The following is an 18659-nucleotide window of genomic DNA, read 5'->3' as shown; positions in this document are numbered from 1 at the left end:
AAACTACATAAAGCTTAGATACTAACATGTTACCAATCACAAAAAAGTTATTTATTATGTTATTTAAATGGCACCGACTATATTCTAGACAGAATGGTTTATAAGATTTTTGTAGCACAATAAGGTATTCTAGAATTCTAACCAAACTTTCAGTCTCAATTAAACTATAAAATTGACTACTCACTCATATCATGAGCTCAGCACCATCACATCTTATTAATCGTTGTTATTACGCAGATCTATTAGGTGCTGATTATGTATCACCAAAAAAGAAGAAAACTGTAATGAGTCAGACATTCCAACCGAATGGGGTGCAATTATGCCAGACCAATTGGCTGAGAATAAACACTACAAAAAGTCATTTATCACTTAATTTCAACTTTTTGCCAATATTCTATGCTCAACAAATTCTAGTAGTAATATTCTTGCTTTGAATTAGAACATAATTAGTCAGCATAGAAAAGGAATTCATATAAATGTTTCGAAAGATTAGCAAAAGTCTCGTAAACCTTTTAAGTTGCTTTCGGTTTCTAAAAATTCTTAACCAAATGCACTTCGATAGTAATTACCATATAAACGGTATGCATCTAGCTCCACGCAATTCTTTATGTTTAAGTTTATTTCCAATTTTCCAGACTCTTCATTTATTTAATTTTATTTTCTATAGGGTTGGTGTAATTTTGGACCCACCTTGTGCAAAATTCTTATGGCTCATAAAAGCAGGTTTACTTCGTGGTTATATGGGTCCGTCCCCAGCCCTCATCAACCTTGTGACTTGTGAGTAATCAATTTATTTTTTGAGAAACAACCTTATGAGTAATCATTAATTAGTTTGTTTGTTTATGTTTTTTTTTTTTTTTAATTTTTTTAATATAAATTTTAAATCTTGGTATTTATTTTTTATTACCTAATGTTCTTTTTGTTGGGGGAGATAATTCAATAGTTGCTAGTTGAGGGATGAGAGATTTGAACACTGAATATGTCTCCATTAGAAATATCATGATGTGTCAACCAATTGAATTACAAGACCATGACAATACATCTTGTAAGAATAATAGACTTCATATATTGCATAAATTAAAAGTTTATTTCCCTACTTATAAGTCCTACCAATCTAATGCACACAGCATGAGTTATTGACTTGTTTCTAGGTAGAATTTGAAGTTCTATACCATGACATATTTAAATCTCAACAAAAATTAGAGCATACTACATGCCTAATTGCCTCATGAATCTTCACATAAATTTATTATTATTATTTTTGTTGAAATTCAGTAATTACAATGGTGTTAGAAACATCAAAATGTGCTAGTTGAGTTACAAGACTTTTGGCGAATATCATGTAAATTTTTTGATATATCAGTTACAATTGGGAAGGGAGAAATTTGAACCCTGAATGTCTTTATTAGAAATACGAGAAAATGTCAACTAGTTGGATTATAAAACTCTTGGAGCAAACCGTCATGAAATTATTGTATTGGTGCTTTTTTCATATTCTATATTCTACATTTCTACTCCACATGACATGATAGATCATACTTATGGTTTGATATATATTAAACTTCAAACCAGCCAGTTGATGGGTTCCATCCTAACAACTATACGGTTGGTGCAGACAGCAACTCAAGCTCTCATATGTCTTCCTCTTCATCTTCCTTTTACTTCAAGATATAACTAATGAAAGCAACTCCTTCACCAATTCCATAAAAAAACAATTAATCATTTGAGTTCGCCTGTACCTATCATAGACCTTACCCTTTTTTGTAACCAATATGACCTTATCAACATTCAAATATAACTATTGGCCATCGTATACAATATAGTCTTCATTTCTCATTTCTATAACAAGAACACCCACCCAAGTCAGTACTGACTCTGACTGCTATTTCCACTCCAAATTTTGTGATTCCAGTCCTTCTTCAGGGTGTGGAAAAAGAAAAAAAAAATGGGGTCTTTGGAAAGGTCAAAGAAAAAAGTTCAACTATGGAAAAAAGCTGTAGTCCATTTTTCTTTGTGCTTTGTTATGGGGTTCTTCACAGGCTTTGCTCCAACGGGTAAAACTTCAATGTTCAATAACCATGTTGCCTCATCAAATAGATCAGAATCTTCACCACAGCCTATTGAAATGTTGCACCAAGCAACAAATATTAATAGAAGTTTGATAGCTGAAGCTCCGGTGACCATTCCTCAGAGGCATAAAGACTTGGAACATACATCACCACCAGAAGAATTACGAGTAGAAGAAGAAAAACAACCCAAGCTGACACCAAGAAGATTTGTAATAATTGTCACGCCAACAAGCACAAAAGATGAGCGTCAAGGTGTTCTTCTAAGGAGGTTGGCTAATACCATAAGATTGGTTCCTCCACCATTGCTGTGGATTGTGGTGGAAGCTCAAAGGGATTCAAAGGAAGTGTCTGAAATCCTTAGGAAAACAGGTATCATGTACAGGCATTTGGTTTTCAAGGAGAATTTCACGGACCCAGAAGCTGAAATGGACCACCAAAGAAACATTGCGCTTAAACACATCGAACAACATAGGCTCAGTGGGATCGTACACTTTGCCGGGCTTTCCAATGTTTATGATATCGACTTCTTTGACCAGCTCAGAGATATTGAGTATGTAACGCTTTACTCTTCTCTTATCATTGGTTTAATTTGCAGTTCGCTATAAAGTATCATGTTATTTAATTTAATGTTCCTTAAAACTACAAAATTTTAACCGGTTTATTTCGATATTAATATTTTATGGAAAAAGAATCATTTTCCAAAAATTATTTTTAAAAAATTATATTATTTTCTTATGTTTGGTAGTAAATTTAAAATGAGTTGGATAATTATTTTTTAACTTTCCTTATTTAGTTTCAAGTAAAATAAAAATGGTTTTCTAAAAAATTTAGCAGAAAGTAACTCTATTTTATGCCAAACTAAATAAGATAATTTAAGGAATAATTTTCTTTTGACCTTTTTTTTATACTACCAAACACAGAAAAAAAAAATTCCATTGAAACAAATCTTATTACTCAATTAGCTAGTATCTCTAGTATTTTGAAAAGAAATATCCAGAGTTCAAATCCTCCCCCAAATATTGAATTATTAAATAAAAATCTAAAATTTTTTAGATCAACACTCTAATTTGAGGTTAGTAAGGTGATTGGATAGATCAATGCACATTAATTTGTAATGTGAATCAATCTGTTCGTTTTGATACTGATTTATATGGTCCCATGCATGAGCATTATAAATTAACCTCAAATACAATAATAATAATAATAATAATAATAATAATAATAATAATAATAATAATAATAATAATAATTTAAAAAGATATTACAAATGTGACCCATAATCTATAATGCATAGCTCTACATTTTGAAAATTGAAACTAGGTTTTTTATTTTTATTTTATTTTTTTAACACGTAAAGTTCCTGATAGGCCGATAGAATAAGAATGCCATAAACGGGTCAGTATAAAAGTACAAAAAATATTGTTGGTGAAAGTTTCGAAGTTACTTCCACAAAAGTTTTCAGACAAATTTCTACATTGTTGAGTAAGTCGGACGTTGCAAAGCTTGCCAATTTGTTACGAAAATTGTCATAATTATTATCAATTTGTTTCTTTCACTTTCACTAATGATGGCGATTAGTACCACCACTATCAACATAATAAATAAATATTAAATTTATTTATTTAATAATATTAATATATCAATTTGTAAGATGTATATAATAATTGCATTTTTGGTTATATATGTATAATTTTTTTTTTAGGTAATCTGCAAATTACATTCTTAAAGTTTAGGGGTATTTGGATTTTATATCCTGAAATTTCAGAATTTAGATTTTATTTCCTGAAGTTTGGAGGTGTTTAGATTTTACACCCCAACGTTTTAGAATTTAGATTTTACCTTCTAAATTTTAGGGACGTTTGGATTTTACTCCCTAAAGTTTGGGAATATTTGAATTTTACACCCTAAAGTTTCAAAATTTGTAGGTGTAAAATCCAAATATTTCCAAACTTTAGAGAGTAAAATCCAAATTTTGAAATGTTAAAATGTAAAATGCAAACACCCCAAACTTTAAGGGGTAAAATCCAAATTCCAAAATTTCAGGGTGTAAAATCTAAACACCTCAAAACTTTAGGGGTGTAATTTACAATTTACCTTTTTTTTTTTTCTTTACATTAGAAGTTTATTGGCTTAATGTATTACATAAAGGAGGTAATTCTATCCTTTCTATTAAATTTTTCATTCTGTGGCCAAAGGGTATCATTGTTTTTAATTTCCTAATCAACAGTTTAGTAAATTTTCCTGGTGTCGGCAGGATTTGGTTATGCCTACTTTTCTCATTTACAAATAGCTTTGATTCCTAGAGCTACATGCTTCCAAATGTTATAGGATGACATACATAGTTGGTAGGAAAAAAATAATGAATAATTCATCTGATAACAAATTTCCAAAACCTTTTGATTTTAATAATTTTTTTGTTCCAACCAGTTATTTTACCTTGAAAAATTAGTAGGAAGTTAGTTGAATGATTAAGATCGTTAATCTAATTCTCCCCAGTTGCCTTTTCTTAAGATCTAAATTTTTCAACGGGAAGATATGTAGCTTTGTGTCATACTTCAGTTCAGGTAGTATATTGATTCAGTTTAGGAATATTCTATGGCACTTAAGAAGATTTTGACCCTAACTTTCTAGTTTTTAGTAAAGATTATTTATTTTTTTATTTTTGTGGGTGGAGTGGTTAATTATTAAAATTCTTTTTTAACATGTGGAACATTTTCTATCATCCCTTTAAAAGAAGGATACAGTTTGTATCTGTTGTCTTTTTGCATTGAACCAGATACGATTCAGATATGTGACCAATTTTAAACATGTACTCAAATTGTATCATGCCTAGTGCAAAAAAGCATTGGACACAAGCTTCATCCTTAAAAGAAAACTTTTTTTTTTTCTAGTTTTCGAATTGCAATTATTTATTTAATTAGCATTATGTTTCGATTGGAATACTAACATCATGTTCAAATCCCCAATTTTTGTAACTATTGAATTATGATTTATTTTTTCTACATTCATGGCCCCACAAATGCTACCTTAAAAATGAAAATAATAATAATATTTGCAATACAGGATTTGGTTTAGATCAGTTGGGTGAGATTTTGTGATCTGTCATTGTCTTAATTCTTATAGACTCATAGTAATCCTCATTCACTGTTGGATAAATTGCAGTGTGTTTGGGACATGGCCAATAGCTTTACTCTCAGCAAACAGGAATAAAGTGATGATAGAAGGACCGGTTTGTGATTCTTCACAAGTTATTGGATGGCATCTAAAGAAAATGAACAATGAATCAGATACAAGGCCCCCAATTCATATTTCAAGTTTTGGGTTCAATAGCTCAATTCTCTGGGACCCTGAGAGATGGGGTCGCCCTTCTGCTGGGCAAAAATACTCACAGGTATCTCAATCTTAACCAAACACTGCAGTTTAGTATTGTTACAGAATGAGGTGGAGATTTAAACTCTGAATGTTTTTATTGTAAACACTAAGAAATGTCAATCAATTGAGTTACACGACTCTAGGAAATAGAATTTTAAGTCCCGAAATTTTTATGATTTAACTAAAAAAAAAAAACTACCATTAAAAAACATTTTAAGGTTTATTCTTTTGAGTAGTATTTGACAAATTCTAGTCAATAACCAAATCATAAAGAGAATTTAGATGGGATGTGAGAAATGACCAAAGATACATAATAAAAATACCTTTGTCATGCTTAAATCCAACTAATTCAATCAGGAGCCAGTATTTAATTAATATTAATAATATGATTGTCATACTGTTAGTGTTAGATACTGTTATTACTTGTTATTATTATTTTATTATTACTTACTCTCTCTCTCTCTCTCAAAATGATTGGGCATTGGGTGTCATTTTGAAAAATAAAGATCGAACTAATATTTTTTTATTAAAACAATGTACTAGAGATTTTTATTCTTTAATGCTAATTTTTTTTAATAGATCTTTAATGCTAAAGTTAAGGTTTGGAATCTCCAAATTGTTGAAGGGAGAAAAACTCTTTGCCAAATTGTTGGTATGGGTGACAAATTTTGTTATAGAGTTTTGCAGGGGCTTGGCTCTTTAGTGTTGTCTAACACAATCCAAGGCCCTAAAATTGGTTCTTTTATATTTAAAGTAATTTATCTATACAAATACATTTATGCTTTAGCATCATTTTCTTCTCAATAAACTATAAAGTTAATATTTTCATAATATTCTTTTTGAAACAAACAATAATTTTATAATGAAGCCTAGGTGACAAATTTTAATGGTAAATATGTATCTAAATAAAAACTAATAAAAATTTATTACCTAAAATTTATTACGAAAATATTATCTAAATACTTTGTCATAACTCTATTTTTTATATTTTATATTTTTTATATTTCTATTTTCAAAGGAGGCGTGAGATTCTACCGCACCTTCCAAGTTCCAATGACACATGATGCAATCTTGTTCAGTACTTTTAAAATTTCATTTTCAGAATCTTTTTTATTTAAAAAAAAAAAGAAGAAAAGCAATGAATAATTGAATATACAATTAAAAAAAAAGGTAGTGTGTTTATGAAGCTAATCATAACTTTATGGGTGTAACGGGGTCCCACTGTACCAGCTGCTAATAAGTCGTGCTTTGAGTTTTGTTCTGGTTTGGCCAACCTCCGGCGTTAGGTAAAGTGATAATAATTAAAGCTTTGAGCCTTTGATTGTTCAATTAAATAATTATTACTCAATATGTTCATGAAAATATAAAATTAAGAAATAGATTTATTATTATATGCAACTCCATGCCATTATTTAGCAATTACTTTTTTTTTTTATAGATAATAATCAATTACTAATTACTAATCAAACGAAAACAAAGAATATGTGTGTTTGTGAGTAAAATATTGATTTTTTTTTTGTCAATGTGTGACAGAATTCAATGCGATTCGTCAAACAAGTAGTTCTTGAAGATGATACCAAATTGAAAGGAATCCCACCAGATGATTGCTCCAAAATCATGCTTTGGAATCTTTATTTTCCAAGTGAGACATCACCAATTAATCATCTTCAAACCACTGCATTAGATGGTACTCACAGGAAGTAAGAGGGATCAAGAAACTGTTAAAAAAGAGAAAAAGGACAGGTGTGATTAAGAGGAGATTTTAAACAGTGGAGCAGTTGCGATTATATACATAGATGTCAGTTTTTTTTCTTTTTTCCTTTTTGTCATGTATATTTGTTACAAATTTATAAATTCTTTGTAACAGTATATTTTGAGAGTAGTCTTTGCATGTGAGTATAACTCAAATCTAAAGCATAAATCATTACAATCAAATGTTCTTTGAATTTTTATTTATTTTTATTGCAAGTTAACGAAACTAAATTTGCTTACAATGCAAGTTAATCTAGTTATGAAGAAGCATGATCTGAGGCTCGGCAGTGAAATAAGTTAGAATTTTTCTCCCATTCAGTGAAAAGGGAAATGCATTAAAGAAACAAAATAGTAAATCATACAAAGTCTAGGGTACAAACATCTCAAGCGTTAATTATAAGCTAGTACAAATTAAAGCACGTGAAGGAGAAGATGAATAAAACACAAAAATATCTCTAATAGAGCTTCCTTCTTTTGCCAAAAGATCTGCGCAATGATTCATTTCATGGGGGATATTATGCAAATGAGCCTCGTCAAAAGACTAGAGTAGTGCAATAAAAAACCTGAGCACTATAAGTGTGAGTAATTTCAGTTAAAGAACAATGCGATGTAATGATGCTAACAACAAAATTACTGTCTATTTTGATGAGCAACTTCCAAATGTTAAGTCGAACATCACTCATGGGAGAACCACAAAGGCAAAAATAGTGAGCAATTCCATGTTTAATAGCATCTTCAACAATCTCTTTAAAGGTCTATTAGAAATTACTTTCAATTCTTAATTGGATTTGATTAGCGTGAGGTCGGTGTAAGCCTTGGATTGAAGACTGATCTATGCAGGCATTTCGGTTGACCTAGTCATCAATTTTCAAATCCTTGCTCCCAGCTAGTCAGACATTTTAGAGGTTGTTTGGATGAGTGATTTTCATAACTCATAACTCAAAAATGGTGGGACCCATAGCTGAGAAGTTCGTTTGGTACCACATAACTCTATTTCCAGTTTTTTGTTTCCATTACTCAATTTTTTGATTTTTGAGTTATGAGTTATGGAAACTGAAAACACATTTTAGCTATTTTCAGTTTTCATAACTCTATTTTCAATGGCATTTTTGTAATTAAACACACATGGAGGGACCCACTGTTAAGGTCAGCCGCAACTTTTGACCATTTTTTTTTCTTTCTTCTCCACTGTCTCCATTGGCTGGGTTCTTTCTTTCTTTCTTTCTTTTTTCTTCTTCTTTCACTGGTCTCCGTTGGCTGGTTTTTTTTTGGTTCTTCATCACCGCTAATTTTCGGTCTTCAGTTCTTTCTTTCTTTCTTTTTTCTTCTTCTTCTTTCATTGGGTTCGATGAGTTTGGTTTTATTTATTTATTTATACTGGGTTCGATGAGTTTGGGTATTAGAAAGGAAAAAAAAAAAAAAAAACTGTACCGAGTGACAGGCATGAGGCCCACAAATAGTATGAAAAATATTGAGTGATGGCAAGTAAGTGATAGCGCCAAACGAGTAGGGTATTTTAAAGTGATGGGTGATAAGTAATGAGTGACAGAAATTGAGTGATGAAAAAAAAACATCCAAACAAGCCCTTAGTCATCTTCAAAAACAGCACCTATTAGCTCACTTCATGTGCCTATATGTACCATATTCACTCGTTAAATATGGTTCCTTTTTCTTGGTAGAGTGTCTATCAAGTTGCAGTGACTTATCACTGTTTGGTTATTGTCTATGTCCTCATTGCGATTCCATCTTTTCCTTGAAATTTCACCACTCATAATAACCTATTTTTGGGGTGAAAATTTGTATTTATAGGTGTTGGAGAACGTTTTTGCTAAAGACCCTACAAGCCCACACAAAGTGTGGCCCAATGCCTTTCGAGCCTGTTATCTCTATTTGTTATATTTTATTTTTATAAATGACCTAAGCCAATGTACTTTTTATAGAGAAATTAAAGGTATGTAGTATGGAGGGCAAAGAGTGAACACGGTAAATCCAATGGGGTTGGCCGAGTAGTTGGGTACTTAATCTCAAAGTGATTGTCTTGAGTTTGATTAGGAATTCCCTAGTTCAAGTCCGAGCACCAACACTTTAAAAAAAACTCCCTGGGCCAGCGATTTACCTCGCTATGGGTCCACTCGTCATGAACAGTGATTAGTATCTGGTTGAAAGTTTTGAGGAAATATTGTGAGAAACCCAAAAAAAAAAAAAAAAAAAAAAGAAGAAAGAGTGAACACGGTTAAAGTTGAACTTCTGCAAAAAAATAAAATAAAAATAAAAGTATATATATACACACATTAATTCGATAATTGGAATGATAGATTTGAATCATGTACGACTTCGTTAGAAATATAAAAAATTACAATAAAACTCTTTGCAAGCATAGCCAAAGTTAGTTATGTTTTACTTTTACATAGTTTTATTTATTTTTTAAAAATAAAAAAGTTAGGTTTACAGAGTTATGATTTTTTTTTTTTTTTTTTTTTTTTTTATGCATAAGATCATTAGTTAGAAAAATGAACCATATTGAGCTTCGTGTGCCCATCAGAGGAATTTGATTGAATGCCACCAGATAGCAAACTCTTCTGTCTTCTCTTCAGGGTCGGTTTGTCCTTGTTTTTCCTTGAAAACAAAAGAACAATCATGTCGGTGGTCATCATAAATATGAAATATCCCATTTTACCTACTACTACTTATTTTGTAGTTTGATAGGTGCAAGTAATAATGGTGGCACGAGAGATCTTACGAATTTACATTTGTGGTACCACTAAAGTTACTAAAAATACATATAGCTTGAAGTCCAGTAGCACCTTTCTCCTTTTTATCTAGGATTAGATTAGCCAACCTATTCCCAAAAAAAAAAAAAAAAACCTTAAACTTGTTTTTATTTTTTTATTTTTTTTAGAGATAGAATTTTAACCTATGACATCTATTTCTGATAATTGTTTTTTATCCTCAGACTAAAACATTAATTGATTTTTGTTGTATGTAAGGATAGAACCCAAATTTCTTATTCAACGATAAAAAACTTTTTTTTATTAGTTAAGCTAACTAGAATCCAATTTATTTTTTTATAATAAAAAACTGAATAAAAATGTTATGAAAATAGTAAATTACTCACGGAATCAAATTTGGGGGAACCAGAAAAAAGTTCAATAATATATTTTGTTGACCTTCTTGTTATTGGGTTGCCACAAAACCATGTCTTATTCAAGACAAGCCGAACTACTTTATAATTAGGAACAAGCATCTACGCCCTCACTTTCAAACCTGCTCCAATAATTGATCAGTTGTTAGATTCAAACAGTTTGGTATGGGATTTTGAGTAACAGTTTTTAAACAACATTACATGTATTTTTACACACTTTTTCACTCACATGTATTTCCAAAAAATATAAACAATGTTATTAAAATAACGTTACCAAACGGCTCTGCCTTAGAAGCTTGGATATATTATCAGTACCCAACCCCACCACTCTATTTGTTAATTAATCAGCTAATAATATGATTTTCATACCAATATCTAGAGAGGAAAAAAAAGAAAAAAAAAAGAAAAAAAAAACAGCAACAATGAAATGAAGCCTGGTAGAGTGATTGGATTGACTAATTTTGATTATTATAAAAATAGAAGATTATGTTAGCTTGATGACCAATTAAGTGGGCAATGTTGAGTATAAATTGGTGAGTTCCAATTAGTTTAACTGCTAAAAAAATTTTCTATAAAAAAAAAGGTGGGCAGTGTTGGACAAAAAAATAATGGATTTGCACAAGTTGCAATAAGTAATACTCAGAAGGAAAATTACAGTGGTCAACAAGTATTTTTATTTTGGGAAATGTTAATAGATGTCTTTAGGGCAATTGTTAACAATTCATTTAAATAAAGTTTTTATGGAAAAAGAAAAAAATATATTTTAGTGGTGTCAAAACTTTCCTAAAATAGATTGTTAACCATTGTCCTAAAGGCACTCGTTAGTATGACCCTTTTATTTTTATTTTTTAATAAGTAAAATTCAATAAGCAAGAACCAAAATCCTTCTCCACCTGTCCTATCACCACAAACACACAAATGGATTATAGAGATGAGAATGGATCCCACAAAATTACAAAGTAGACAAAGAGTGGGTAAGAGAATTGAGTTCCATTAAGACAAGGGAAATTTAACAAACATACATGGAAGACAGAATAGACCGAATGTCATCTTCTATACCTAATTGTTGTTATAGACATGGTTATTTCTTCCTTATTTTTATTTGAGAAAATTACAGTTTCAATTTATAGTTTGAGTGTAACAAATTAAATGTAACACTTTAGTTGCCAAGAGTTTTATAGCTCAACTAGTCAACACTTCTTGGTGCTGGATTCAAATCCCATCATTCCCCATTGTAATACCTTGTAAGTAATCAATTAAATGGTGATGATATGTTCTATTTTCTATAAGATCATACTTCTCTATCCTTAATCACTAAAATTATGTCTGAGATTTAATTAAACTCTAAATTTTCAAATGGTAACAAATTAAACATTATAGTTACCAAAAGTAATAAATTAAATCCTGAATTTTTAAAGGGTAATAAACTAAACCTTAAATCGTTTAATTAAACTATGAGATTTCAAAAAATAACTAATTAAAAAGTATAATTGCTAAAATATTAAATTAAACCTAATATTTTAATAACAAAAACATATTAAACATCAAATCATTTAAGTGGACAAAATTATGCTTAAAATTTAATTAAATTACGGTGTTTTAAAAAGTAGCAAATTAAAATTTATAATTTTAAAAGTAACAAATTGAACCTCATCTCATTTAAGTGAAACAAACTATGTTTGAGATTAGGTGAGGCCATCATTCCCATGTATGTGAAAATGCAGTACACAAAGACTTTGTGAAAATTCTTTGTGTCATTGAGGAGTAAAGAGCTTAAGGAGCTGTAAAACTTTTACAGCCAGCAAAGGAAAAGAGAGAGTATCACCAAAAAGATTAAAGATAAGTGAGTGTAGGGAAGACTAGAGTAGCAGCATATTATTGCAAGGTAGTAGTAAAGTGTGGTATTATAGCATTAGTATTGGGGAATGCTATTGTCAAATGTAAGGGATATTTGGCATTTCAAGCCCCAAAATATATTGTATCAGAAAAGGCTATTACTAAATATTGCAATTTTTTTTGCAATAGTGCTACAGTGCAATTCTATTTTTAGAATTGCACTGTAGCACAATTCTAAAAAAAAAAAAAAACTAATATTTTATTGTGATGGTGATTGGGAGAAAGAAAGAATAAATGATGGTGATTGGGGAAAATATTATTTTATTGTGTAGATATATTATTTTAATGAGTAGAATAGGAAAATAAAAGTTTGAGATGCTGGAAATATTGTAAAATGGGATGATATAATTGATAAAGTAACTTTTTGGGATGGTAAAATAGAATAAAGTAGCATTTCCTGATACTAATGCTCTTAGAATTAGGGGTATTTGATACATGCACTTAAACAATAGTTTTTAGTTTTTTTTAAATACGTGTGGATGAAAAAGTGTGTGAAAATACATGTAATATTGTTTAAAAACTGAAAACTGTCGTTTAAGTTTGTGGTACCAAACATGCCCTTATTCTCTGTAAAACTTTTACTTGCAGTAAAAGAAAAAATGAGAGTATTACCAACAAGATTAGAGAGAAGTGACAATTAAGTGAGTGTTGGGAAAACTAGGATTAGGAGTATAATATTAAATGATACTAGAATTATTTGTAGTAAAACTTTTACCCGCAGTAAAGGAAAAGACAAGGGAATTACCAAAAAGATTAGAGAGAAGTGAGTGTCCGGAAGAAGAGTAGGACTAGTAGTATCTGATCCCTTTCACCAAAGAAAAACAGCGAGTGTTTGTTAATGAAGTGGGGTCACCCTTTAAGCAAAACCAGCTGGTCTGGTCTACTCTCCCTCATATTCCCTCATCACTCATTTTTTTCTTCCCAAGATCTCATTTTTTTCCCTTCTTTCTTGTAAACAAGGAGGGGTTAGGAGAATCCGTTCTTTTTGTTTGTTTTGTGGATGAAGGAAGCAAAGAAAGAAAGAAAGTGAGAGATATAGATAGAGGGCCTCCTGTTGAATAAAGAGAAGCTCTTTGAGATCTGCCATTTTGTTCACTCAGGTACTTTTGCTTTCTCTTTTCCATGGACCCCAATTGAGCAATAGTGGCAATTTACTTCATTCTGTCTTGCAATGCATTTTTTTCCTTTTCCTTTTATTATGCTTTTTTTGAGATTTTGTGTGTAGATTTTTCTGTTTTGGATAATGGGTTTTGCTAATTTTGTTTAAAAAATATTGCAACTTCAACGTTTGAGTGATACAGTATTTTGATTGGAAGCTGTTAGACATGTTGAATTTGGATTCTTTTCCTTTTGCTTGTTGAGAAAAATGTAAGAAGAGAAAATATAGAAAGGGAATGTGTGGTAGATTAGTGTCATTTCTAGAACAGAAAAACGCCTTAAACGGTCAAACCTTTGTCTTACTGTGCTAAATTAACTTTTTTACCTTAGTGGAGTGGAAATTTAATGTTATGGTGAATCGACTCAATTTAGAACATAAGATTCATGTAGTTGTTGTCCTTTTCTTCTAAGATTTAGAGTTTTTTTTCTTTTTGTTTCGTCTAGATTTCTATTCATTAATTTGAATTCAAGTGTTGCTTATTTGGAAGGATTGTGTCTTAGGCCACTCTTTCCTTACTCTCTTAGATTTTTACATATCCAAAAAATGACATTCATCGTGCTTTGGAATTTGTTAAATTACTTATCCAAAAGGGAATTTAATTGCCTTTAAAATTTTCAAACTTTTGAATGGTTTACATGAAGGATTGAATTAAGGAATGATAAGAAGATGGGAAGGAAGGGAAATTGGTTTTCTTCTGTAAAGAAAGCTCTCAGCCCAGAGTCCAAGGAGAAGACAGGCCAGGTTTGGAGAAATCCCATTATAGTCAATTTGATTTTCTGGAAATTTTGTAAAATTAATTGGGTTTCTCATAGTGTCAATGACTGTTTTGCAGAAATCAAATAAATCAAAGAAGAAATGGTTTGGAAAGCAAAAACACTTGGGTTTAGAATCTACCTCTTCAGAAACTGTCACAGTCCCCCCTCTTCCTCAGCAAGAAGAGGTGAACTTAAACAATGTGGAGAATGAACAGAGCGAACATGCTTACTCTGTTGCGGTAGCCACTGCTGTGGCTGCTGAGGCTGCTGGGGCCGCTGTTGCTGCTGCTCCTGTTGCTGCTGCTCATGCAGCTGCCGAGGTTGTTCAACTCCCTACAGTTACTCGGTTTGCTGGCAAATCGAAGGAGGAAGTGGCAGCAATCAAGATTCAAACAGCATTTCGAGGATACCTGGTATGTGTTACCCTGATTTTTTGTCTTTTCCCTTTGTTGTCTTTCTTTTTTCTCTCTCTCTCTTTCTTTTATTATTGCAGCTGTTTGGTTCAATACAAGCTAAATCTTTAAAAGGGCTCCAATATAAGTGGATTTTTCATGCAATGTCCACCAGTGGCAAACCTAGTGGTTTTCTCAAGATGTGCTTGCAATTTTGATTGATTATTTTCAGGCAAGAAGGGCATTGCGGGCATTAAGGGGGCTAGTCAGGCTAAAATCATTGATGGAAGGACCTGTTGTGAAACGCCAAGCTGCAAAAACCCTCAGATGTATGCAAACTCTAGCTCGTGTGCAATGTCAGATCCGTTCCAGGAGGGTCAAGATGTCAGAGGAGAATCAGGCTCTCCAGAGACAACTCCTACAGAAACAAGCAAAAGAGCTAGAGTGCTTGCGGGTCTCTATTGCTTCTCTTTAATTTTGTTGAACTCTAGAAATTTTACTAATCACTTATAGCATATTTCGTCATCTAATTTATTGCCTCTGAATTCAGTAATTATATTTGTATGGACATAAAAATCTCAGGGGTTCTTATTGAGATTAGAAATCTGGAAGATAGGTTTACTTTGGGCCCATATCCCTGAAAACTTGTTCTATATATTAACAATTGAGGGTAGGTTCAAAATTATCCGCAAGAAGAACATCAAAAGCATGTGGAATTTCATTCCGGTGCTGACATAGACTGTACTAATGGGGCTTTACCTCTTATGTATTATAGTTCTGTTTCCTCAATGAATCCTTCTTTTTATGGTTATGTGAATTCATTTTTGTTGTAGAAATACCTCATTTAGCTGCCTTTAACTTCTTTAGATATTATAACAGATTGGAGAGGAATGGGATGACAGCATACAGTCAAAGGAACAAATTGAAGCAGGTCTACTTAGCAAGCATGAGGCAACTATAAGGAGAGAAAGAGCACTGGCTTATGCTTTCTCTCATCAGGTGATCTATGTCTCTTATTACATTACATACTTCAGCTCCCTTGAAAGATGATATAAATATAAAATGAAAGGACAATGATCATAAAATGCATGGTGTAAGGCAAGAAGAAGAATGAGAGGGAATTAACTTATGCATTTGATTTGCAAGTAATGTTTTCAAAGTGGCTAATGAGACATGGCTCAAATGACACTTCCTTCTCTCACAAGCATGGGTGGAGAGTGAGGCTGTGGGTTCAAAACCCATTAAGCGCATATATGACTTACCAATAATATCTATATTACGTCTTAGTGACCAATATTGCTTTTTATTTCATATTGTAATAGATTCTTGAGGCCTCTTGTATTATGAAGCCTTAGAAGACACCTGGCTACAGTTTTTTGTGAGAGGTTCCTGTTCATAGAGTGAATAAAGCAAACACTGATGGCATTATATTGCATAAATATTTTTATAGAACACTGTCAGTACTCAGAATGCATGAAGGTCTTTACCATATATTTTCTTTTTATCCTTCCTCTTTGTGTTTGTGGATGGATAGAGATGCAAGTTTGGTTAGTTCACAAACTTTTCTGATTTAGTGCATGTTCAATTGGATAACTTGGTGACTTGTAATTGAGGTTGAATGTTCTAACTTGATGTCTATAAAGTCAAAATGATAGCTGATCTAGGCAGAAAAACACTAGTTGGTGACCTTTTGCATGTTTTTCCGGCCTGGTTAGTAAAATTGAGCTGGAATTAGTTGTCAGTAATATATTTGCAGATTATTAACCTTATTTGAAAACACTATGATGCATATCACCTATTATGTACTATACCTTCACATGTGATCTGTGCTTACTATTTTCTAGTCCAATAGTCTTTCGAGCTCCAACTTAAGTTTTCTGAATGTTGAATGAACCAATATCTGAGTCTTGACCCCTGCAATGAATCACTCAACAGCAAACCTTGAAGAATTCTTCAAAATCTGTAAACCCAATGTTTATGGATCCAAGCAATCCCTCCTGGGGTTGGAGCTGGTTGGAACGATGGATGGCAGCCCGCCCATGGGAAAATCGTGGTTTGATGGAGAAGGAATTGAACAATGACCACTCATCTGTAAAGAGCGCAAGCCACAGCCTTATTGGTGGAGAAATCAGTAAGTCTTATGCTCGCTACCAGCTCAATGCTGAGAATAATTCCCCAACAGCCAGACAAAACCCAGGCCATCCTAGCTTCCAGTCCCCTTCAACTCCTTCTAAGTCAGCTTCTTCAAAAGTAGCTAAAAAAGTGAAGGCAGCTAGCCCAATGGGTGGCTGGGCCCCGGAAGATGACTCGAAAAGCATAGTCAGTTTGCAGTCAGAGCAGCAGTTCCGAAGGCATAGTATTGCTGGGTCATCAGTGAGAGATGATGAGAGCCTGGCAAGCTCTCCATCAGTTCCAAGTTATATGGTGCCCACTAAGTCTGCAAGAGCTAAGTCCAGGGGGCAAAGTCCATTGGGGGTGGAGAAGAACGGGACGCCAGAAAAGGGGTCTTCAGGGCCTACAAAGAAACGGCTATCATTCCCACCCTCACCAGCCAAGCCAAGGCGGCATTCAGGTCCACCAAAGGTGGACATCAGTCTTAAATCAGAAAACAACACAAGCAATGGGGTGGCTGGTTGATCATTTCTAGTCCATGAGGAATCAAGGGAAAGAAATCAAAATGGATTTGGACAGTTTCTGGAGGAAAGGAAAAATAAAGGGTCTATTTGATTTGTGAATTCACTATGTTCTTAAAAGCTTTAATTCATTATTGCTTTGTAGGTGCTCCAATGGGGTTGATATTCATCTCCATTGGCAGTCATGCATTTTATTCATTCCTAAATTTTTTATTTTTTTAGATTTATTTTATTGGATTCTCTATGTAGTGATGATAACAAAACCTATCTGAACCCAACTCTGCCTCTTGAATATTATCTTCATGAAAAACGGTTGATGGTCTGTTAAATTTATTGATTCCACGAATTGATGTAATGGATATTCAATTTCTTATTTGCTCAATTGTTGGTGCTTAGAGCTGCTGTCTTTATTGATTTATTTCTTTGTTGTAAATTTAGAGCTAAATAAACCAGAAGTTACCATTGATGACTAATTTCTCTAGATTTATCTCCTAGTTACCACCATAACATTTTAAAAGCACAATTTATTTGTGGCAATTTTTTTTAAGAGAGTTTTATCATATAGTACATACTCCTGATGATATCATCGGATTAAGACGCCAATCAGTTTTTGGTATAGGCGGGTATGAATACCAGATCTTTTATACAACTATCAGATACTTTATCAATTGAATTAAATGAAACCCACTTATTTGTGCATATTATGAATGTACATGATGTGGATAATCTCTTTGTACTCTTTTTTTTTTTTTTTTTCTTTTTTCTTTTGAAGGAAGAAAGAATGAGATTCAACTCAATGTAAATGTGAGATTTGTGAAGATTTATAACTAAAATAAGGGAATTAGGGCTATTAGCCTATTACAAGAACATATTTCTTCATGCCCATATTATCTTCCCCTTCACTAAGAATTATGTGGCTGTAGGAAAAATTAATTTGTGGCATCTATCAATTACGCTGACACACCATCTCATTTTTTATATGCATAAGTGCGTAAATTTATTCTCTCAAAAAAAAAAAAAAGCGTAAATTTATATATAATGCCGAAGTTTGAATATGAGAACTTCAATACACCCTGTTCTCACAAAGTCTGGGAAGAAGAATAAATTTTCTTTTTTGGCTGGAAAATAAGTAGATTGCTTCATATATATATTTACTGAAATATCTATTATTAATTTAATTATAGATTAGAATAAAAAATAAGTATATAAAATCATAAACCCTAAACACTGACAATTACCTCCCCATGCTCAAGTGCAAAGGTGAACGCACAAGCCTCGGATTGAGCTTGGGGAAGGTTGGAATATTTATGTAGTATATTTAACCAATACAAAAATAAAAAAGTAAAATCTAACAAGTATTTCACTCGACTTGGTGCATAGACCAAAGTACAGTTTTTTAATATATAAAAAAATTATTTTATGAGACGGTTTTATGAGACATTTCTCTCACAATATGCGTGGGTCTCATATGTTATTATTATTATTATTA

General features: G+C 32.1%; 2 protein-coding genes across 2 annotated transcripts; both read left to right on the top strand.

Moving 5' to 3' along the window:
• The first annotated feature begins 1803 nt into the window (after window positions 1-1803).
• On the top strand, window positions 1804-7387 carry LOC126691784 (beta-1,4-xylosyltransferase IRX9). The gene is made up of 3 exons (XM_050386946.1): window positions 1804-2619; window positions 5232-5460; window positions 6975-7387. Exons 1-3 carry the CDS (start codon window positions 1946-1948, stop codon window positions 7143-7145), a joined length of 1074 nt encoding a protein of 357 aa, XP_050242903.1. The 5' UTR covers window positions 1804-1945; the 3' UTR covers window positions 7146-7387.
• Window positions 7388-13090: 5703 nt separating this feature from the next.
• Window positions 13091-17565, top strand: LOC126691783 (protein IQ-DOMAIN 2-like). Its single transcript, XM_050386945.1, has 6 exons — window positions 13091-13331; window positions 14032-14131; window positions 14223-14558; window positions 14770-14991; window positions 15417-15536; window positions 16473-17565. Exons 2-6 carry the CDS (start codon window positions 14057-14059, stop codon window positions 17172-17174), a joined length of 1455 nt encoding a protein of 484 aa, XP_050242902.1. The 5' UTR covers window positions 13091-13331; window positions 14032-14056; the 3' UTR covers window positions 17175-17565.
• The last annotated feature ends 1094 nt before the right edge of the window (window positions 17566-18659 follow it).

The sequence above is a fragment of the Quercus robur genome, chromosome 7, assembly GCF_932294415.1.
Source record: "Quercus robur chromosome 7, dhQueRobu3.1, whole genome shotgun sequence".
NCBI classification, from domain to species: Eukaryota; Viridiplantae; Streptophyta; class Magnoliopsida; order Fagales; family Fagaceae; genus Quercus; species Quercus robur.
The sequence above is the reverse complement of the archived record's forward strand: the minus strand, read 5'-3'. Positions and strand labels throughout refer to the sequence as shown.

Coding starts and splice junctions, on each gene's coding strand:
- LOC126691783 (XM_050386945.1), top strand. CDS start 14,057: ATGGGAAGGAAGGGAAATTGGTTTTCTTCTGTAAAGAAAGCTCTCAGC. Junction 14,132..14,222: donor CCAAGGAGAAGACAGGCCAG/GTTTGGAGAAAT, acceptor ACTGTTTTGCAG/AAATCAAATAAATCAAAGAA. Junction 14,992..15,416: donor AAGAGCTAGAGTGCTTGCGG/GTCTCTATTGCT, acceptor ATATTATAACAG/ATTGGAGAGGAATGGGATGA.
- LOC126691784 (XM_050386946.1), top strand. CDS start 1,946: ATGGGGTCTTTGGAAAGGTCAAAGAAAAAAGTTCAACTATGGAAAAAA. Junction 2,620..5,231: donor GACCAGCTCAGAGATATTGA/GTATGTAACGCT, acceptor GATAAATTGCAG/TGTGTTTGGGACATGGCCAA. Junction 5,461..6,974: donor CTGGGCAAAAATACTCACAG/GTATCTCAATCT, acceptor AATGTGTGACAG/AATTCAATGCGATTCGTCAA.